General features: G+C 36.1%; 1 protein-coding gene and 1 long non-coding RNA gene across 3 annotated transcripts; one reads left to right on the top strand and one right to left on the bottom strand.

The window, feature by feature from the left end:
* Positions 1–3,685: 3,685 nt before the first annotated feature.
* LOC133877902 (tropinone reductase homolog At2g29290-like) lies at positions 3,686–7,181 on the bottom strand. Its single transcript, XM_062316354.1, has 5 exons — positions 7,035–7,181; positions 5,759–5,966; positions 5,440–5,656; positions 4,865–4,971; positions 3,686–4,078 (listed from the first exon to the last, which is right to left on the bottom strand). The coding sequence occupies exons 1-5, from the start codon at positions 7,124–7,126 to the stop codon at positions 3,896–3,898; spliced, it is 807 nt and encodes a 268-aa protein (XP_062172338.1). The 5' UTR covers positions 7,127–7,181; the 3' UTR covers positions 3,686–3,895.
* A 4,334-nt stretch (positions 7,182–11,515) lies between these two features.
* On the top strand, positions 11,516–23,130 carry LOC133877130 (uncharacterized). Of its 2 annotated transcripts, none has more exons than XR_009901661.1 (5): positions 11,516–11,683; positions 13,263–13,323; positions 13,406–13,489; positions 22,476–22,578; positions 22,764–23,130. It is a non-coding gene; the product is annotated as an uncharacterized LOC133877130 (long non-coding RNA). The 2 variants fall into 2 exon arrangements; XR_009901662.1 differs by having other exon boundaries at positions 13,260–13,323.
* The last annotated feature ends 584 nt before the right edge of the window (positions 23,131–23,714 follow it).

Below are 23,714 nucleotides of genomic sequence, written 5' to 3'. Positions count from 1 at the left end.
CGATGGTACTCCACAAATCCGGCCAGCCGACTCGATCTCACACTACATGGTTGGTTGCTGTCGAGTCCAGAGTCCACATAGACAATGAGTGAGCGAGCAACTATAACGGCTAGTTACAAAAACATGGCAAGAAAGGTTAGAGAGTACATTTTTCAGCTCAATGCATTCATGAGCGAAGTGGCCTTCCTTTATGCAGTTAATTAAAGAACACCACCACCTTAGACTTATCATTTTTACTAGTGTACTTAATTACCTCTCTTGTGCTTGAGCCTAGTTCCTGCATGAACTTCATTCAGCCAGTTACTCAAGACTATTGCGCTTAACTTCAAGTTTCAAATGACACGACACATCATCAAAATTCTTGATGTACGTTCTCATTGTCTGTCAAATTCTTGCTCATAGTCTCCTTGGAGCTAGGCAGTAAACAAATCACCACTTGAATCTGCTACTTGCTGGTAAGATGGTTTTTGGCCGCTTTGAGCTCGTGGACTACGGATGACATCATGACTCTAAGATGTTACTTCATCGATCGTATGATCTGAGCGCATCTTGTAGTACCACCGTATATACTTCAACTTTAGTTCATTTCACATATCCTAACCCTAAATATTCAATGGTCGATCTTAAAAAAAAATTGTTAGAATTGTGTAAAAGCTGTGCAAAAAACATTACTCAAATTTCAAATGCTGCAAAATCCCTTTGGTGGATGTTGTTCGGTCCGTAGCCCCTTGCTCAGGCTTAGTTAGTGAATTAATGGGTCAACGTCGCCATATGTCATAATTTTTCCCATCAAGTTTTTACCCTTCATTCAAATTGGCAACAATGCCTTTTGAAGCCATTTCATTTAAAAAAAATAAAAAAATAAAAAAATTATGCAAAAAGATATTACACATCCAAAAAAAATTTGTTGCGTTAATCTAAGTTAAAAAAACACTTATTAATATGCCCCAAGATAAAAAAATTCGATAAGCTTCCAAATCATCTCTTTCGCCTCAAGTGTCAAATTATTAATATCTAACTTAATGTTTGCGTAAAATTATACATGGGAAGAAAGATAAATTCAACCCAACCCAAACTCCTACTTAATCAAAATTATATATATATATATATATATATATATATATATATATATATATATATATATATATATATATATATATATATATATATATGCTTCAAAAAATAGTATTTGCGGCCCAAAGGTTAGGCTGTGGGTCTCTGTAGCTAGAGGGCCTGGGTTTGAATTTGGGTCAGCCCGCAAAACACAATAGGTCCACATGTTAAGTGGGCCAAGTTCTTTCATGTTTTAAAAATCATACACAAGCCCAAAACAAACAGACTCAAATTTTTTTTCTTCCTCTCATTTTCACATTCGTCCACTCCATTTTACACACACACACACAGTGTAGACGTCGCACCAAGCCGTGAAGACGCCGCAAACGGCAGTTCAATGCCTAAAGCGGGGAAACGTACGGCCCCTCTGAGCTAGCGCACTTGACAGATCTGAACGCATCCTTTAATGACGCAATGAGAATCACGTGGAACAATTAAGTATACAAATGAGGTATTAATATTTTAATTTCGTTATGCATTTTACTTTTCTAACGTAATACAAGTACATTACCCTTAATGATTGGGGTTTGAGGTTTAGGTTTAGGGTTTAGGGTTTGAGGTTTGGAGTTTTAGGGTTTAGTGTTTAGTGTTTAGGGTTTGAGGTTTAAGGGTTTAGGTTTTAGGGTTTGGGGTTTTAGAGTTTTAGGTTGAGAAAAATCATATTTAGTCTCTAAGTTTTCATTTGATTTAGATTTAGTCTTTAGGTTTTCAATTTAAAAAATAGGGTTAAATACCTTATTGGTATCTGATTTTTCAGCTTTTTTAAATTTAGTATTTGAGTTTTCATTTGTTTCATAGGTGGTACTTGAGTTTAGGGGTAAAAACCACTGTGGTACTTCTGTTATATTTTCCGTCTAAATATTAATGACCCGCCACGTCATTGCCACATGGTACCATATTAACGCGACATCTGTCCTTCTGGCCACGTTAGATGCCACGTAATTTTTTTTAAAAAAAATATAAATAATTGAAAAAAAGAGAGGTGTGGCCCTTGGCTGATTCGGCCACCCCATTGTAGAAAAAAAAAAGAAAAAAAAGAAAAAAATTTGTTTGATGGGTTTTGGGGCTTGGGGGCCACCCTCATGGGCCACAAGGTCTCTAGGGTTGTCAATGTTGGGCTTATTTGTAAGAAGCTATGCATAAGGTCTCTAGGGTTGTTAGAAGCTAGGCATCTCTCTTTGGCAAGAGCTTCTACATATCCTCCCATCATCCCCCTTATCACCCTTTTATAATAAAAAACAATTTTTTTAAAGAAAAGAGGGTGATAAGGGGAGGATGAAGGGAGGATCTTTAGCATTTCCCCTCTTTGGCATTGATTGCATTCTGTTTTGGAGCTTGGCATCCTCGAATCAGCCATTAATGTTGCTCTCTTTTATTCCTGCATTTTGCATTTATCGAAGCTACCAGAATTCCTCCATTAAATTCCCTAAAAATATAATTGTCTTGTTCCAGAATATATATGGATCCCACATTCACTGATACAGCACCAGCAACTGAAGACACAAATACAATGCTTCCTGCCTACGAAGAAGCTTCGAAAAGAGGATGTGAATAAGGTGGATCAGTTTCATAAGATCATCGTCGTATTTATGTTTTCTATTATCTCAGTATACAACACCTAAATTCTTTTAAAACATCTAGAACATTTTCAATTTTCCAATCTTTTGCACGATAAAGAAACATTAATCTAAAAACTAACTAGTGTTAGGTAAATGTTTTATTTAATTAGATGATAATATCATAACGCTGACAAATCAGTATAGGTAATCTCAGAGAAACGGGTTCATCTATATATGAAGAATTATTCACATATTCGCATGTACCACAAACAACAACGTAACACATTTACAAAGCCCAATTATAATAGTAAGAATGAATTAATTCTTGCAGGAGGCATGCATGCCGATCACGTACCGTACCGTTGAAGGCGTTGATGAAGGTTTGGAAGCCAAGAGGAAAAGTTGTCTTCAACGAATCTATATATATATTTGATTGAATTTTCGATCAGATATATATAAGATAATATGAACAGGGTTTATAGAAGGTAAGAATATTCATATGGATGAGCTGGAAAATAACGACGTCGTTTATAGAAGGCCGGTATGATCACGTGAGAAATGAGGTGAGGGAAAATAATTTGGAATAATGGTAAAAGTTACATTTTTATCTTGCAATTATCCCACAATATATATTGATGTGGCTGTCCGGCCTAATCAGCTATTTGATCGGTCAACAGTCATTATTAAAAAAAAAAAAAGGTTAATTGAGTATGCTGGATTAACATTGTAGGACAAAATCATAAAAATATAATGTATAGCATTTATCTTTAATCTGATTACTATAATGCCTATTTAATTTGTAATTCATACTAAGAAGTTGTATCATTTTTCAATTTATAAAACTATTTAGTATTCTACTTTATTTACCTAAGGACAAATAATTCGAATGACTTGGCTATTCTCTATTCAAGGCTGTTGACGTACCAAAAAAATCACTTCTTCCAAATTCATATAATTAGAAGTTAAAACGCATATAATTAAAAAAAATTAAAAATTTTTTTTAAAAAAATTACTTAAAACCAAATTCATAAATCATTATATAAATATTAATAAAAACCTGCGCATGAATAGAACGGGGCTACAAGTTTGTAATAATTATAACAAAGTTACACGAGAGCACACAGAGATCAAACAAACTGATGCCTTATTATCATGCAATACTGCAAAGTCTGCAAGTAGGGAAATTGGCATTTGCTTTCTCTAATTCTGAATCATATATGCAATTATGGGCACAATAAGCCATTCACGGTCATCCCTCCGTCGACGCAGATAGTCTGTCCGGTTATGTAAGAGGCCGCAGGAAGGCAAAGGAACGCCACTAAGGACGATACTTCTTTTGGCTCTCCAACGCGTCCCATGGGTGTTCGAGAGATAACAGAGTTCAAGAAGTTTTCATTAGCAAGATACTGCAATATTAAAATAAAACAGCCAGAAATAAGTAAATCTAATAAGATAATTATTTTCAAGAATGTCATTATCATTTAAGTGATGATAAAGATACAACTCACATTAGTAATGACAAGCATCTCAATGAAGACAATGAAGAGTCATTCATAGTTGAAGATAATAATAACTAGACAAGTGAATAGTTCTCATGATACATTGACTACAAAATGTTAGAAGATGTATAGTGAAATAGTAGGTGAATAGTTGTAACTATTCATAATTATAATAGAAGTTGAATGGTTGTGTAATACTTGTTATAAATATGAATACAATGATCCCACAATATTCATGAGGAGAAATATGTAGTTCTCAAATCTTAAAAGTGAAAACTTCACTTAATTAACCCCCTTGAACTTCTATCAATTTTGCAATTACCCTTAAAAGTTCAAAAACTTTCAATTTAGTGTATCAATCTTTTAATTTTTCACAATGTCACACATCCGTTAAGTTTTTCCATTAAATTCTGACCAAGCCTGAATCTTTACAATTTTTTTTTTCTTTTTTAATAAGTTGGGGGTATTTTTGTAATTTTGATTCTTCTCCATTATATTCGGTTGAAAAACCTAACAGATTGACATTGTAAAAAAATTGGGAGTTCAATACATTATAATGAGAGTTTTTAAACTTTAGGGAAGTAATTGCAAAAAAATAAATAAATAAATAAATTAAAATTAAAATTCAAAAGGTTTAAGTGAAATTTTTCCTTTAATTAATTTAAAGCACAAGGATGCGAAACGGGTCCTTACAGGATCAGCAAGGGGGGTCCAGATAAACCATGGTGCAACACAATTAGTCCTTATGTTATCTTTTGCCCACTCGCATGCCAAACTTCTTGTTAGCTGGTTCATTGCTCCTTCATATATATGCACAAAAAATCAACACTTGCACAGCCTTCATATCTATCAATAATAATAACAATAACAAATAATAATAAATGGAAACTTCACTTAATTTTTCTAAACTTTCATCACTTTTACAATCTTACTCCTTTCTCCCAAAGTTAAAAAACTCTTAATTTAGTGTATCGAACTTTAAAAAATTTGCAATCTCACCCTGCATTAGCATTTTCCGTTAAATCCTGATGGAGGAGTGAGAAATTTTCAAAATACAATCATTTATATATATATATATGAACTTAATTGTAATTTAAGGATAATTTTGTAATTTTATAAAGTTTATAGGGGTATAAAGGTTATAAAGATCTTTAAACGTTTGATTGAACCCAAAATCCTAATGGGAGGGGTGAGATTGCAAAAATGATGAAAGTTCAGAGATTTAATTAAAATTTCTCCTAATAATAGTGATAAATATATAATAGTACCTTTAGTTGCTGCATATATGGATCCCACATTCACTGATACAACACCACAAACTGAAGACACAAATACAACATTCCCTGCTGATGAAGCTTTCAGAAGAGGATGTGAAAGTTGGCTAAAATGGTAAGCAGATTCGAAATTCGTGGCCATGATAAAGGAGAAATTTTCAGCTGTGTACTCTGTGGTCGTTTTCATTATGTTTGTTCCTACATTGTTAACCTAGACCCAGATATTCAGAACAATAAGAAATTAGAAAAACTCTTGAAAAAGTACAATGTGTGCTTGCGCAACCTTATTATACATAGCAAAGGTGAGACTTACAAGGATGTTGAGTTTCCCATTAAAGAGGGAGGAGACCGCGGTTATTAGCTTCTCTCGCTCAGTTGGAGAGGATGCATCGCACACTGAACCAGTGACTTGAAAGCCCTTCTTTCTCCATTCACTTAAACATTCATTCAGCTCGAGCTCATTCCGAGAGCATGTATGTACAGTCGCCCCTAAACCTGTGAGTTCCTCCACAATAGCATGCCTGGTACGTCACAAAATAAGGTGGATTAGTTTTATTAGTTAGATAAGACAATTGATGGCGTCACGTAAGACACAATGACAACTTTCACCTTTACGTTAAATCAAAATACTTTTTTCAAACAAAAAACAAAAAATTCTCCCCAAGCATATTAACAAATTAATATATTACATTGGGTAAAGTTCATTTACCCTCTCAAACTACCACTCAATTGACAATGTCTCTCGTCCCCAAAACATGAACTTCTGTCACTTGCGGGGAATATCGCCAGAATGAGTAATGCTATAAAGATGATTCATGTCTTAGCTTATATTTTTTTAAAATTGACGTGGCTTTTAACATTATCATTGGATCAAAATTAATAGTGATCTATCACGCATTTAATGGTAATTTTAAAAACCACATCAATTTTAAGAAGGCTCAAGAAAGACGTAAATCTTCAATTTAGTATTACTCCAGTAGAATCGGGCAAATAAGTTAAATTTTGATACTATTATAGATAGAGTATTTCGTCTAAGACAAAAATATCATTTGCATATTTCTTTTGCACATTTTTCATCTATATATACCATTGGTTTTGAATTAAAAGTAATAGTTAACAATACAGATGAGAAGTATGCATAAAAGGTACGTATGTATATAATTAATAACACTATCCCTTTACAAATCGTATAAAATAAGATATATTTTCTCCTAAAAAAATAAGAAACTATTGTACGTGTAGGGCATTTGTCTAGGAGAAAATTCGTCTTCTAAGAATTCAACCCAATTGAGACAAGCGTTCGATCGGATAGCTCGAATAACAGGTGAGAATCTGAGTTGTTCGGGCATTTGTCTAATACTCATGCACTCACATATTTCTGTCATATTGTACGTAATGCAGTTGGACATGATCGAGTATTACACTGGATCTTAATCCTTATTTTCCAACGACTGTGGGATCAGAAATTCAGAGGATGGACATTTTCTATGTTTGGTCTTGAAACAAAAAAAATGAATTAATTGATGATTTTTGAATATCTATGTAAAACTTTCAACATATAGAAAGGGAATTAGGCAAAGAGAGCAAACCCTATTCCTTTTGTTCCGCCCGTGACAAGAGCTGTCATTCCTTGAAGACTCCATCTTCTTTCTCTGCTACCCATTTCAGCTGCCTGAGCCATCTCTCTCTCTCTCTCTCTCTCTCTCTCTCTCTCAAACTCCTGCAATATTCGTGGTGTGCCTGTTAGTTCTTATATAATGATAAAGAATATATTCTCCATATATAATTAATGTTTGGTGGGAAAATATATAAAATTGTACAATTATACTATAGCACATGCTCTAGCGCACATGCTCACACTGGAGAATTGGTCTCGATATAATTGAGAAAGACATAATATACGGAGATGAGACAGTAGCCAATATCCAAGGCTGTCGTCGTATGGCAGCAATAATAATGTAGCATTAGGACCGCGGTCAAGCTTTCACCACGTCCCTCTTTTATTATTCGGTTGTTTTCTTTAATATATTTTATGTGGTGCGGTTTATAATTTATATTTACAAAATAAAGTTTAATTCATTTGTCTTAATGAATTTACAAAACAAATGACCTCTATGTATAGGGATGTAAAAAAAATACAAAAAAGTAAGGAAAAAGATACAAAACAAATGACCTCTATTTTTTCTCTTATTTTTTTGTTCAAGTTAATTTAAAGATAAATGATAATTGCACTATTGATTCTTGGAGTTGGCCTAAATTATGAATCACTTCATGTGGAATATATAAAAAATTATTGTAGGATCTTTGAGGTAAACTAAAATTACGAATCATTTCCCGAAGTCGTTTTCCGTCTACAAAGTTAACAGAAACCATTAGGTTGCCATGTCAGACCAATAAAAACGCAACACGTGTCACTTTCAATAAAAAATATTAATATATTAACAATTAAAAACCTAAAATTTATTTTTTATTTTTATTTTATTTTTTAAAAATAAAGTTTTTGAAACCTATCACATCCACCCCTTTGGGGGTGGCTCGCGGGGTGGCCGCACACCGCCCCCGAAGGGTGCCGAGGGTGGCGGGGGGCCACCCCCAGGGGACGAGAGAAGTGAAATAAGAAAAATGGAAGGGATGAGAGTTGTCAAACGGGCATGGTATTTTGGTTTTTTTTTTTTTTTTTTTTTTTTTTTTTTTTTTTAAAGTTATTCTAAGCTAACTTCTCACTCCCTTATTAGAGGGCACAAAAGAATGGATTTGTGCCACCACTCAAGTTGCTCTCTTTCATCAAATAACTCACTGGTACGAGTAATTCTACATGTATATTAATTAAGTATCTATCAAGTGTCCGTTAAAAAATGAGGTACTTTTTAAAATTATCATTGAACATGTGATTGAATAAATGATATGATTTTGATCAAATTGTGATTTTAAAAGTCACCTCATTTTAATGGACACTTGATGGACACTTAATATACTATTAAAATTACTCCATCGGCACCCCCCACACAGAAAATAGGACAAATTATGTTCCTCTTATATGTTTTAGAGAAGTGTTATTTGTAGACACATTATACACATAATATACAAACAAATATCGATCCCCTCCCCTTTTACCTGTATTGCTCATAAAAAAAATTAAAAAATAAAAAATAAAAAAACATACAAATATCATTGGCCTATATATTTTTAGGGAAATGCCCAAAATACTCATAGTGTACTTGCTGTAATTGTGGGCCCTACCTTATTGCGCTTTGTGGTAATACTTTGTGTATTATAAGTACATGTATCGTTCCCCATATTTTTAATCTTTTATTTTTTTGGCTTGTCTTTTCCTCTCATACATCTCCATCAAATAACTCACGGGCACCCAACGCAGAAAATACGCAAAGAATTCAAACAACTAAAAAGATTCCACGTGTAACATTCCAATCTAAGTGTACAGTAGTAAGTGAATAACAATTACTTAAGAACAAAATGTAAAATAAAATAGAAGAGATAGATAGAAAGGAATAAGAGAACACAAAAAAGAGAAAATGATTACATTGTTTCTTATTTTATTGAGTACTTTTTATTACAAAAGATATAAATATATAAGTTAATAGAGGGGAGCACATCCCATTAATTATGATACACAATCATGAAATATTAATGTGAAAAATATTGAAAAAATCAGGTAGGAAAATAAAGAAATATATTGAAAAGGAAATCAAGTAGATATTTTTGATATGCTGCAACGGCTCTTTATTCGAGAGCTCTTTTATTCTTTAACACCCTTCCGCAAACTTATGGGAGGAACTTTTTTCAGTTTGTTTATTGCTTTGAATCATCATCATCAAACCTTTCTTCTTCATCCTTTTTTTTTTTTTTTTTTTTTTTTTTTTTTTTTTTTGTGTGTGTTGGCCCGAGTTGCAAACTGTACCTCAAAGGCCAAAAATAAAGCCAACTATAGTTCAAAAAGAATTAAAAAACAGGCTTAGTTTTGAAACATTACCACAAAGCCAGTAATATAAAAGAGAAGCCTAGGTTTTTAACTGTACTACAAGGTTAAATTAAAAGAGAGAGAGAGAGAGAGCCAAATGGCTTTAGAAGTTTGGGTTTTAAACATTACCGCAAGCAAGAGATTTGAGAGTGGGCCAACAATCGCCTTTTTTTTTTTTTCCCGAAAAACAGCTCTAACTAGATTTTGAGCTATTTTCCTAAAACGGTTCAAAATGGAGCCATTTTATCAAAATAGTTCAAAATGGAGCCTTTTTTTTTTTTTTTTTTTTTGTTTAAACAACTCCAATTGGAGCCATTTTTAAAAATTATATTTAGTATATATATTATATATTATGTTTGTATAAACCCATAATATATAAATTATTATATTATATTATAAAATATATAGTTACATATTATATATTTATGTTATTAATAAAAATATATAGAGGTTGTTCACAAACTCGGGCTTGAACTCTGTGATCACACATTGAAAAATTTAAAACCTAGCTCGAGCTCTAGTTGAGCAGAAACTTGTCGAGTAACCCGGATTGGCTCGAGCTCTAGTATGATCAATCATGATAAGATTAATCGATCGATCATATTGCATTAGTCAAATTGATCGTGAAACAACCAAATGATCGATCAAACTTGACACAATTGAAGGTTTGATCGAATATCTAATTCATCCTAGTGCATCGGTCCGATTTATTATGATACGAATGTTTGATCAATCAAACTTGTATTACTCCAATTGATCAAACATCCGATCGAACCTATTGCATTAGTCTGATTAATCATGATAAAGTTCGATCGATCAGACTTGACACAGTGAACGTTCGATCGAACGTCCAATCGATTCTAGTGTAATAGTCTGATCGATCATGATATAATTCGATCAATTAAATTTGACACACTGAATGTTCAATCTAACGTGCGATTAATCCTATTGCATTAGTTCGATCGATCATGACAGGATCATAGGATCGATATAAGATCTGATCGATCCAAGTGTATTACTCCAATCGATAAAACATCTGATTGAACCTATTGCATTAGTCTGATTAATCATGATAGAGTTCGATCGATCAGACTTGACACATAGAACGTTCGATCGAATGTCCGATCGATCCTAGTGTAGTAGTCTGATCGATCAATATAGAATAATATGATTGATAGACCATCCGATCAATCATAATAGAATTTGATTAATCAAACTTGACACAGTGAATGATCGAATATCTAATTCATCCTTGTGCATCGTGATGAGCGTCAAATATTGTATATTTGGATCTCTTAATTTGCATGTGTTAAACTTTTAGCTTTGTTATTTTTTAATATTTTTTTTGTTAGTTTTAGTATTTTAGAGTTTTGCATGTCTTTGATTAAAAATGAGATCTTTTTTGTATAATTGCAAATAAATGGAAAACAAAGAGAAACCAATTGGAAGATATATATATATATATATATATATATATATATATCTTTTGAAAAAGACATGTCATGCGCCAGATCTTTTCTTTACAACTGTGCATGTTGTCTTTTGCGTACCACGTGATCTGGGCACCACACATTAAAAGGCAAGATTTCTTTAATGAAAGAAAAGCAGCAAGCCTAAAATTTAGGCACGTGAATGAACCAGACATCGATCTCTCCCATTTTCGCTAAAGCACCGAATGCTGGCAGCCCACCATATCTTTCCAAAAGAAGTCCAGCAGCTCTACACGTGATTTGCAGCACAAAAGACACCTGTTTCATTCCTTACACGTGCGCCGAATCAAGGCAAGAATTCCTTCCATAACTGGCATATATATATATATATATATATTTATTTATTTTAAAAAATTAATAAGTTTAAACAATTTTTAAATGGCATAAATTAAAAAAATATAAAAAATACCATTAGCGTCGACTTGTAGAGGTCAACGCTGATACTACGAGTATCAGCGTCAACTTCTGTTTGTCGACGCTGATAAGTTTACATCATAAAAAAAAAATTAGGCGGGTGTTTTGGCACTACAATTTTTCGCACAACATTCTATACTTTTTTTTTCGCACAAAATCAATTTTTTTCTCTAATATCTCACTTTAGGAATCCTCCACTGCCCTAGCTAATATCACGTCTGTCTCTCACGCTTCTCTCGTTCTGTTTCTCAATCTCTGACGCCACGAAATCCTCCAGTAAGCCGCATCGTACCACTAGCATCCTCTACGTACGCAGCAAGCTCTCCCCAACTCGCCTCCATCGAACCCCCCGCAGGTGTGGATTTCTTCCCTTTCGATCTAGGATTTAGGATTCAATTTGTTCGAGGTAGCTTGGTTTCGATTTTGGGTTTGATTGACTGAAGCCATATTTTTTGAGGTTTTCTATTTAGTGACACTAGTTTATAATCAAGTTTTGGTTTTTCCTCATTGGAGAATTTAGGCGGGTTTTATTTAATTATTTCTCTGAGCTCTGAAGTTAATGATGCTGTTATTGTACAATCGTTGAAACCTCTTTGGCACTTTGTATTTTGTTAGTGACTTAGTTTTATGGCTACTAACAAGAAACCCAATTTCAAAGTTGCGGCCTTGCGTCGTCTCTTGTCTCTGTAGTTTTCATCACATTGTTAGGGGTTTTCCTTCTGATATTTCTCCTTCGAACGAATTCAACTTCAGATTTTGTGTCACCGTCTTTGGATGAAATAGATGAACTTAGTTATAATTATTCAGATTCTAGAGAAAAACTCGGTCTCCCTAAACAGAATAAACTGTCGGTTCATTTGGAGAAGCGAAACCAGTTGCCCCCAATTATCGATAGACATAGCATAAGAAATTCATGTATTATATACAAACCATATCGAAATTAGTGAGCCAGATTAAATAAATTTTCATAAAATAAAAGATATTTAGGAAAAATATATATACCTTTCTTCCTTGGGTAAGCCATAGTTTTGGGTAGTCTTTTAGTACTGATTTAACCTGTTGGGCCACTTCACTCCATTTTTGCATTTTTTATTTTTTCATGCACTGTCAGTCTTTTTTTTTTTTTTTTTTTTTTTTTTTTTTTTTTTCATGTTTGAAATAAATACACAAAAGTATACATTAAGGTGTACGTAAACAGTAAGAAAACAGTAGTAGTGATTGTGATTGTCGGAAATTGGAATACCTTCTCCTCAACACAGCGATAATGAACAGAAACACAGAACTTGTTGTTCTCCACTTTAGCCCCTGGAGTTGATTTCATTTTCTCCACCAATTGTTTGTAAACCTGAAAATTCATGTTTAAAAATGAGTTTGAATATAATCTTGTGGTTTGTATTCATCCAATGTATATATATATATATATGTTCAATAAAGAAAACAAACCTCGTCGATCATTGGAAGAAATTCACTGGCGGGTTGGAACAGAATGCCATTATCCTGAGGATAGTAAAGATGAAAAGAAAAGAAAACTATTAGAAATCAAATAAGCTTTTTTTCTTTTCTTGGGGGAAACAAAACGTAGGGAAATCTTCACCTCACTCACTTGTTTTTGGAACCATTTGCCGGTCCTTTAATGTCCATGCCATGGCTTCCGGCATTGTACAGCTATGCTACCTTTACGAAACTATAGACCTGCATAATTTATAGAACAATACTATTAAACTCAAAAACAAGTAAAAATAATATAAGTTATTTTTATAACTTGAAAAGTTGTTTCGGCAACAAGGTTTTTTTTTTTTTTTTTTTTTTTTTTTTTTTTTTTTTTTTTTTTTTAATAAAAAAAAAAAGCTGCAGCAACCGTCCACTCTTTGTTTGTGATTACTATATAGGTAATCTCGTCTGTGTAAAAAATTGATTTGCTCTATTGTTAGTAGGCTTGGTATTCAGAGGCTTGAGATTGCCAAAAACGACTTGCAACACAGGATCGCAAAGGAGGTAACATTGCTCTTGCTGAAACCATTCTAGAGTTAATCAGAGTGTTCGGGTTACTAACATGATTGTCCACAATTATTTATAGGCTAGAGGAAATGCAATTTTACAAGTAAGCTTAGAGAGAAGGAAGCAAGCATTGCATGAACAGCACATGGCACTTGAACAAGATGTATTCCTTCTTACCCTATCAATTTCTGGCCTAAAATTTATCAGGTGTCATATATATGATCTTTGTTTGCATTAATAGTTCCACATACTGTGTCAGCATTAGGCATTCTGATGTTCGATTTATTCATGCTCTTTTGGTACATATGCTATATGTACTGAAATTCTGCTATGCATATTCTAGTTATATTCATCTCTTTATCTATGCACCTGCACATGGGTAGTTACGCAAGTGTTAATTTAGAATAAAAAGTTAATCTTGATGAAAAAAAAAAAAGGACCAAATCATACAGAGGTAGAACAAGGGACCCTTAATATTCTCGTCTTTGGATTAATTTTCTTAGGTTCACTCAATTTGACATCAGTAATGTTAATTGCACGAACTTTCTAAAACTGTGGAATAGGATCAATGGCTATAAGCTTTCTAGACTTTCTAAACATGATGCACCTATGGTGGTAAATTTACCTTATTTGATGTTCATTGGGGGATACCTCCAGTTTATAATCCCCAAAATATGTTGATACAAGTGCAGGTTTTATATTGCTATGTCATCTATAACACCAAAAAGTGTCACAGTTTTTGATTAGATATCAATGAAACTAGTGAGAAGAGTACTTTTTTAAGAAGCATATCTAGGAATTTCAATGACACCAGGAAAAAAGTTTTAGATGTCATCATCTGTACTTAAAATTCAGCTTGTCTAAAGGTTTAAATGGGCTAAAAGATGAATTTGAAAGGCGACTTCATAGAGTACTTTTTTACTACTTGTTTGATAGTCTGCTTTAATTAATGGAAATCCTATAAAAAAATAGTTTAAAAATCATATTTACTTAAATATGGACCTGATTGTAAAGATTTTTGAGAGACAGACAGTCAAAGCTTAGGGTAAGCTTTGGTTTGTAATTTTTTTTTTTAAAAAATACAGTTTTAAATGAGATTTTATGCAATTTTGTTTAAAAATACATTTTTAATCCACCAAATCACAGGACCAAACATACTTTAAGCAAATTATTTGCTCAACTAATACGTTCTTTAAAATAATATTGTGTGTTGATACAGTTTCCAGCATAGTGACGTATTGCCTGATGATTTGTCCTGTTTTTCATGATCTGCAAAATAAGAACATAAACACTGCGTCGGGGGATGCCGACGATCCCCCTCCGATGCTTAAGTCAGAAAATATTGATTGTGATTTTTAGAGAGACCATATGTTTAAGATCATTGAGTCTAGGGTTATACCTGTTATAAATGTCTATTTATAGGCTGAGAATTGACAACAAACCTGATGGCTTGACTTATTATCATTTAGGGCTTTAATTGTGGGCTGGTCATGGGCCTGGTGGCCCACAACCTTTCTGAGTGGATAATTTCCCTAACAGTTACCCCCTGATTCCCATGGTTGACTTGTCCAACTAGTCGGGCATCGGGAATCTTCTTTGTACTGGCGACTGGCGTCTCTTTTGTCCATCAATACTGAGGATGCAATGTCAGTCATTAGGTGCATGTTGAGACCATGGTTGTCAGAATGCCTAGCACGCGGCACATGTTTCGGGACTATCTCAGCTTGCTGAAGAATCCGAAGCCAAAGATAACTTGGTTGCAGAGCTCACAGAGAGCTGGAAACAGCCTGATGCATTTGAGGCTCGGGTATGCAATTCTAAGGTAACATTAGATCGAGTTTTGGATGACTTAATGGGTGTTGACTGAATTGACTGATTCCCAAAAAGATAAATAGTGTCTTTTACGGAGCTTAATGTATCTCAAACTCGGAAGATAGTGCTAGCTGCATAGTTGTAGGCCGCTAAGGCTGAGAAGGAGCAAACTGTGGCAGGGAAGCAAGCTGTAATCCAGCTGCAATAGAGTGCTGAAGGTCGACATAAGAGATTTCGAAGGAGTTCCTTCACGGTCAATATACCTAATGAAGTGGCATCTGAACTCACCAACTAGGTCGAGAGTTCTTCTCGGATATTCCGGTGTAGGGAAGCAGGCCCTTAACTCTTGGCGTGGTAAACTCGTTCCTGAGCCCTTGACTTCTGGGCCCCTAACTGATATCATTGGGGGCAATCGAGAAGAAGAATTGGACAACTTGTGAAGTGAATGCTTCTCTTTGATGAAATTCTTGTTCCTTGGGTTTTGATGTTGTTCGTCTCGAGTTCGGGTTGCCGGGCTACGAAGGGATATAGCTGCTGTTAAGACTGCTTGGGAGAAAGCTGATCAGGAAAAGGAACATGCCATAACTAGGAAGAAAGCAATTCTTTCGGTCACGGAATCCGAGCGTGCATCTGGCATAGTAGAGTCCGAGCATGCATCCGGGGATGGAGACTCATCTGGGAGTTCCCTTTTGCAATTTTGTTTTTGAATTTTGGTAAACTTTGAATAATTTTTCAAACCTCATTTGGCTGCATCTCTTATGAGTCGTGTGCCACAAATGGGGACTGCCAAGTAACCGACCGAGGCCCTAGCTCGGGAAGTTGTTTCTGAAGTTCATACCGATGACTCTCTCGGGGAGAGACACTTGTTGGCGATGTTGATACCTGTTCAAGAAGATAAAGAGAAGGCGATGGCCAAAGATAGGGACTCAGACAAGAGTCCATTTTTGTTAAGAATTGTTTTTGTTAATGAAATGAACTCTGGACTTCAATGAGATGTTATGTTTAATACTGAGCTACCCCCCCGGTAATTGAGACAAATTTCAGATTTATCTGAGTTATTTCTGAGGGTGTTAATTATTTGATTTGACCGAGTTACCTTCCAATCCCGGGAAGGTGGCTCATGCATGTGGCCGGCCTTTCAAACCGGTTGTATGTGAATTATTACCGAAGGGGATAATCAGAGTGACTTGGTTGTATTTCAAATCGAGGGAGACAACACTTTGAGTTGATCTCGTTTGAGTTGAACTGGGTCACCCCCCGTGCTACCGAGGGACATGACCGGGTGTGTGTTCCGAGCCGGTTGTGTTTCAAACCGAGGGAGACACCACTTTGAGTTGATCTGGTTTGAGTTGAACCGGGTCACCCCCCGTGCTACCGAGGGACATGACCGGGTGTGTGTTCCGAGCCGGTTGTGTTTCAAACCGAGGGAGACAACACTTTGAGTTGATCTAGTTTGAGTTGATTTGATCTGGTCTGAGTTGAACCGGGTCACCCCCCGTGCTACCCAGGGACATGACCGGGTGTGTCTTCCCAAGCCGGTTGTGTTTCAAACCGAGGGAGACAGCATTTTGAGTTGATCTGGTTTGAGTTGATTTGATCTGGTCTGAGTTGAACCGGGTCACCCCCCGTGCTACCCAGGGACATGACCGGGTGTGTCTTCCCAAGCCGGTTGTGTTTCAAACCGAGGGAGACAGCATTTTGAGTTGATCTGGTTTGAGTTGATTTGATCTGGTCTGAGTTGAACCGGGTCACCCCCCGTGCTACCCAGGGACATGACCGGGTGTGTCTTCCCAAGCCGGTTGTGTTTCAAACCGAGGGAGACAGCATTTTGAGTTGATCTGGTTTGAGTTGATTTGATGGCCCGAGGCATACGACTACTCTGGGCTTATGGTGGCCCGAGGCTTACGGTTGCTCGGCCTCGTGCTCGGACGTACAGAGGCTTTTGCTCAGGATTGTCGAGGCTTTTGCGCTCAATGCATGCCGAGGCTTATGTGTGCTCGAGGTAGGCCGAGACCTTTGCTCGGGGGCACGAGTCTTTGGTGCTCGAGTCATGTTGAGTCTACTCGAGGCATGACGAGACTTTTGTCTTTTTCTCCTCTTGAGATTTTCAATGGAGTTCCTGTATCGGCACATCACCAGAAGACAAACAGATCAAAAACATAAGTTTGGAATAGATGCTTTGAGTGACCATTGATTCTCGTGAGGCTTTCATCGAACGAGGCAACATTAAAGCTCCTTTGTGTGTTGTGCAAGCTCGGGGTGATGTAGCCCCCATCGTTGCGACATAGAATTCAAAAAGGCTGTGGAGAAGCTGAGAACCGTGGTAGAGCGAAATTAGCGATGATGCCCTCTCTTCTAAAGAATATTCCGGGTATGGTGAAGTTGCCTGGCCATGTTTTGCTCACGAGCGGGCATTTTTTCAGAATTTTCTGGTCTCGCTTGATAAAGACCTTTGGCCTGAAATATTAGTCTCACATGCATCTTAAAGGCACATATGTATGCATATATGTAACAAAGTCTAGCAATTAGCGATTTATTAGTGCGAAAAAATATGTAAAATTGCACTGAGATCCTCAATCATGCGACTTGATATAGTCTTCTATTTCAATCATGTTTTTATTTCATCGGGTTGGTACCCCCCAACATTTATACTTAGCTGATTTTTAGCTAAGTATGAATGTTTTAGGATTTTGATGTTGAACTGTCGAAAGAACAAAGTGTGGCTGAGTATAAAAGTTTTTGAAGCCTTCTATTTCATGTTGCTTCATTTTCGTGTATGCTAAAATAAGTAATGATGTGCTATCATTTTTTGTGTTGCGTTGAGAAGCCAATTTTTAATGTCTCCGATCAAGATACATTTGACTGTCTCAAAATTTGATGCTTCTCTGTGACAAAGAATTGCTAAAAATCGTGTTTCTTGAGTTATCAAGTGTTGTGAGTAGACTAGCATAAATGAAAACGCAAAGAGTGAACTTATCTCGATATTCTGATGAAGTTGTGTGTTGGGGCTCCTTGGAAGAGACCCTTGAAATGTGCCCCTGGGAGAAGGTGAGCTTGGCATGGAGCTCTTCGAGAGAGAACCTTGAATTGAGTCCTTGAATTGGACCATCGACTTAGATTGGATCCTTAGCTTGGATCGGATCCTCGGCTCGGGATGCACCCTTGGCTAAGATTGCAACCAAAGCGGCAGCTTATTTGCAGGAAACGAAGGATTGAAAATTACTAGAACCACGAGCAGGAGTGGTACTACTTCCAGTGAATTTGCAAGGCTTCAAGTAGCTCAGTCTCCAGGAGGATATTTCCTCTTGCATCTTTTATTCTGATCAGCCCATCTAGTATGTAAATGATCCCTCTTATGCTAAGAACACAAGAAAGAAGGATTCCACTGGGACTATGTAGATTAAAGGGAAAATCGTGCAACATAGACTCCCAATAGGCCCCGGATAAAATTCCTACAGCTCTTTTATCAACAATAGCGTCCAACTTCAATAAGAGATCAAGAACAGGAACCAGCTGCAAAGAATTGGTCCAATTCTTTTCAAGGAGTTCATCCTAAACACATTTGTCAAATCCAGAATGCTTGAGAAGCAATAGAGGTGAGAACATATTAGCACTGTTCAGGCTGTTATCAAGCATATATAGCTAGGAAAGCTTTCTGATGGGTCTGCAAAAATCTAGTTCCTCGATTTCTTCTAGTATGGGCACAGTAGACAATTGCTCCAGCAGGCCAATTACTAGTCTAGGGAAGTTAGTGCCCTCACCAAAGGCGCCACATTGCCCTAAAAATGAGTGGGCGAAGAAGAAAAACTGCACCATATCAGAGAAGTCCAGATCTTGGGGGCCAGTACACAATGGAAGCAGCTTGTCTGATGCAGTGGCCATGGTAGGGTAATCCCAACAAAGTGCAAAGACGTATCTTTCAACAACAAGATCTTCAATTGCTGCAGCCTTTTTACCTTTCCAGAAGCCCAGAATCCTTGAGAGGGTAGAAAAAATATCATTCAATTTCAAGCATAAGCCATCAATAGCCTGATCATTGTGGTATAGTGAAGTAGTAGGGGCTGAAATATCAATCAGTTGATTGATCAAGCTACCGACCAGAGGCTCTTCAATATATATCTCATGCATAATGACAATGACAGTAACTATGACTAGTCGACAATTAACATATATGTATAGATTCAAAGTCATATATCCATTGTGAAAGCAACGAAAGCTTATGGGCCATTGATGCCTTAAAGAGCCTTCTTCTTTTTCTATGTATTTTTTTTTTATCATCAAAAGGTATCTTACGTAAAAGTACAAAAATATCTTACGTGAAAGTTGATAACACTCATAAATCAAGATTTCATTAGCTTTCTTTGTGCCTTTGACACGTGACCTGACATGGTCTTCTATTCCACATCCCTTTACTTCTTTTTAGAAAGAGAAACAAGAGCTAGAAAGAAGATTTGAACACCATGCTCCTGTTTTTGTCTTTATCTATGTAAAAGAAAAAGGAAATAGCAAAGCACTTATCTGCCAAAGAGGGAACGGTTCATCAGATACTGTATCTCTGGGCTCGTGAGCCCAGAGTGACTGCGTCATGCCTCAAGCTCCTGCCCAAGAGGGTGAACCCACCTTCGCCAAGGGCATTTGGAGAGGAAATCCGAGCTTCGGACAATCCTCTGGGAGAGACCGATCTGAGATCCCGGGAAACCGATTGGAAGAAGGACTACCTGTACTCACCGATGACCAAGGAACAGAGAAGGTCGACGTTTTTTTTTTTTTTTTTTTTTTTTTTTAAGGCCTAGACAGGACTTTGACGAGTCTGACCCAGCATAACTGGATCCTTTTTGGCCCATCCGTTTCAAGCCCACTAGAGCGTTGAGCCTTACGACCTGGACGAGGACCTGGGTCCCGTGGTTTTTGGAGAGGAGGGTTCTGTGTGATAGGCTTGTTGCTGAAGATCCCGCTCCTGGCGGGCCACGACCCGGTGGTGGAGGTCTGAAGCGAGGCGCAAATCGCGGACCACGTGAGATGGGTCTCGTCCACGTAGAGGCAGTGGAAGCATTTTTTTTTTTTTTTTTTCAGAGATTGAAGACATCTTGGAAATCATGGATCTGGCGGTTTGTGTTTGAACAAATAGAAACTTACAACTGTCTATCTGCGTACGTGGCGAAAACCACCCTCGATCCAACATGATTGAACGTAAATTCGAGATAGACCATCGTGGATCTGCACAACGGAGGGTGAACAAAGTTTTTGGCGCTCTTGTATGTCTCGAGCACAAACTTATCCTGGACCCCCGATTCTTGTAACTGGGAAAGACTAGTACAGAAAGTTTTTTTTTTTTTTGATGAAGATGAACATAAATCAGCTGTCTGCCAATACCGATTCGGTATCGTCGAATGTAAATGGCGTGGTGGTGCAGTGGGGATGATTCTTGTCGAATTTGGATCTATAGCTGTGCGTCTCCTGGTTTGCGTGTTGTTCCACGTTTTTGCCGAAAGAAATTTACAGCCACGTGACGTCGTGGTGTGTGGGTGCAAATCTTTGATGAAGGCGTAGATGTGATCGCAAGTCACCATTCCAGATTTATTTTTTTTTGCAAGAAACGATTCATCGATTCCCACAGACGGCGCCAAACTGTTGATACAGTTTCCAGCATAGTGACGTATTGCCTGATGATTTGTCCTGTTTTTCATGATCTGCAAAATAAGAACATAAACACTGCGTCGGGGGATGCCGACGATCCCCCTCCGATGCTTAAGTCAGAAAATATTGATTGTGATTTTTAGAGAGACCATATGTTTAAGATCATTGAGTCTAGGGTTATACCTGTTATAAATGTCTATTTATAGGCTGAGAATTGACAACAAACCTGATGGCTTGACTTATTATCATTTAGGGCTTTAATTGTGGGCTGGTCATGGGCCTGGTGGCCCACAACCTTTCTGAGTGGATAATTTCCCTAACATTGTGTTTTTGCCCTTTTATCCATGTCCTGTCTGATAAAGCTGAAATGAAATTCAGCATTAACAAAAATTATCTTAAATTAATTATTGACACACATTGGTGAGGTGGGAAGCATTATAAGATAAAATAATTTTCTAATCTACTATATAATTTTTTGTTGTTTCACGTGATGTTGATGCTACCTTTTTAATGACTGGACCATTCACTATTTTTTTTAGCAGTGTCATGATTAAGTGTTACGTTAGTTTACCTCATTTGATGTTCATTGGAGGATACCTCCAGTTTATAATCCCCAAAATATGTTGATATAAGTGCAGGTTTTATATTGCTATGTCATCTATAACACCATAAAGTGTCACAGTTATTGATTAGATATCAATGAAACTAGTGAGAAGAGTACTTTTTCAAGAAGCATATCTAGGAATTTCAATGACACCAGGAAACAAGCTATAGATGTCATCATCTGTACTTGAAATTCAGCTTGTCTAAAGGTTTAAATGGCTAAAAGATGAATTTGAAAGGCGACTCCATAGAAACAAGCAACGAATGACAGTATAATTTTATTTTGTGGGTATTACTTTTCCATTTGTTATGTTCTCCTTCTACTATCTTGAAGTCAAATACTTCCTGATATGATTCAATTGAATGTCTGGCCTTGATGTTAAACTTTAGGGTTAAATACCTTTTTAGTCCCTGAGTTTTAGCAACTTTATTTTTTAGTTCCCGAGTTTTAATTCGCATCACAGATGATACATCAGTTTTGAAAAATGACCAAATTAGTACCTCGGTTAACTTCTCCGTCCAAAAACTAACGCTCCGCCACGTGTCAACCTCAGAAGTTGACACGTGGCACTATATAAAAAAATTAAAAATTAAAAAAAATCTTTAAAAATTAATTAAAAAATAAAAAAAAGGGAGTGGCTCTTGGCCACCATGGGGGTGGCCAAGGGGGTGGCTGAGCCACCTTTTTTTTTTTTTTTTTTTTTTTTTTTTTTTTTAATTTTTTAATTTTTTTAATTTTTTTTAATTTTTAAAGATTTTTTATTTTTATTTTTTAATTTTTATATAGTGCCACGTGTCAACTTCTGAGGTTGACACGTGGCGGACCGTTAGTTTTTGGACGGAGAAGTTAACCGAGGTACTAATTTGGTCATTTTCCAAAACTGATGTATCATCTGTGATGTGAATTAAAACTCAGGGACTAAAAAATAAAGTTGCTAAAACTCAGGGACCGTAGAAGTATTTAACCCTAAACTTTATGATTTCCTAAAAATAAAGGCCAATGCAATTTAAGTAAAGGCCTACAAGTCTTGCTTGGATTTAAGCAATAACAATGCTTAGCACATGGTTATACAATGTCTGAGTTCCCTTTTGAGCAGGTGGGTGACACCCTACACTGCTTTGATGGACTACAGCTGGAGCACCAGACAGTAGCTACAAAGACAAAAGTCAAAAACTCTTCATGATGCGTGTGACCGGCTGGTGTGTTTTTCTCCCATTTCCTATCTTAATGTCACTTCACAACAAATCTTTTGATAGTTTTGCTGCACTCTCTGGAGGTTCAACAAAAAACATGAGCAAAGACTGATTGAATTTGAAATACTAGAGGTAGTAACCTTTGTTTAAAATAGTTGACTTGTTGTCTCACTTTTCTGTTCTTGTTGCAGGTCATAGAGAAGCAAAGACTGATTGAATTTGTAGAAGCACTTCATAGTAAGCTCAAGTACTTTGATGAATTGGAGAATGTAAGGTTTGAATGCAATCTTAACAAGAGTTTAAGTTTGTTTTGATATATTGTTTTTTTTTTAGTCAAAGAGACCCACAATAGAAAACATTACTAAAGTAATGGGACAAGATTTGGAACATTATTTTGATATATAGCAACTAGCAGCTTCCCATTTAAAGTCATTGTTGTTTGTTGAAACCTCTTCCAAAAGTCACACTAGCTTATCCAAACTTCTACAAGCTTAAATGAAAATAACTCTCTAAATGTTGGATTCTTATCTCCAAATTAGGTTGGTCATTCATGTATCTTATGTGGCAAGATATGTAGTAGCTGTGTGCTTACAATATCAATTATGAAAGCATCATCTTCATTAATTATCTATTTATTGATGCTGTAGTTTAATAAGCTAGTTTAATATGAAAAATATTACTGCCTGTAGGTTAACATTGCTGGGCTTCTTGAGAATATATATATATATATATATATATATATATTTTTTAATTTTTAGAGTATTAGCGTCGACTTAGTCGATGCTAATGGATATTTAATTAATTTAATTTTTTTAATGTTATTAGTGTCGACTAAGTCGACCCTAATAGGGAATTTAATTTTTTATTTTTTAGCTTCTAGCGTCGACAGAGTTGACGCTAATAAGCTATTTAATTTTTTTTTTTAGGTTATTAGCGTCGACATGTCGATGCTAATGTAGTATTAAAAATATTTTTTTAGGTTATTAGCGTCCACAGTGGTTGACGCTGATGATAGACTATTAGCGTCGACAACAACATCAGCATCGACTTATCATAAATGTGGTATAAGTTTTAGCGTCGACTGAGAATAGTATTATGTCGACGCTAAAAGACGATCATCAGCGTCGACCCTTATGTCGACG

Source organism: Alnus glutinosa, chromosome 9 (assembly GCF_958979055.1).
Source record: "Alnus glutinosa chromosome 9, dhAlnGlut1.1, whole genome shotgun sequence".
Lineage (NCBI taxonomy): Eukaryota > Viridiplantae > Streptophyta > Magnoliopsida > Fagales > Betulaceae > Alnus > Alnus glutinosa.
Note: the sequence above shows the minus strand (reverse complement) of the source record. Positions and strands in the feature narration are given on the sequence as shown.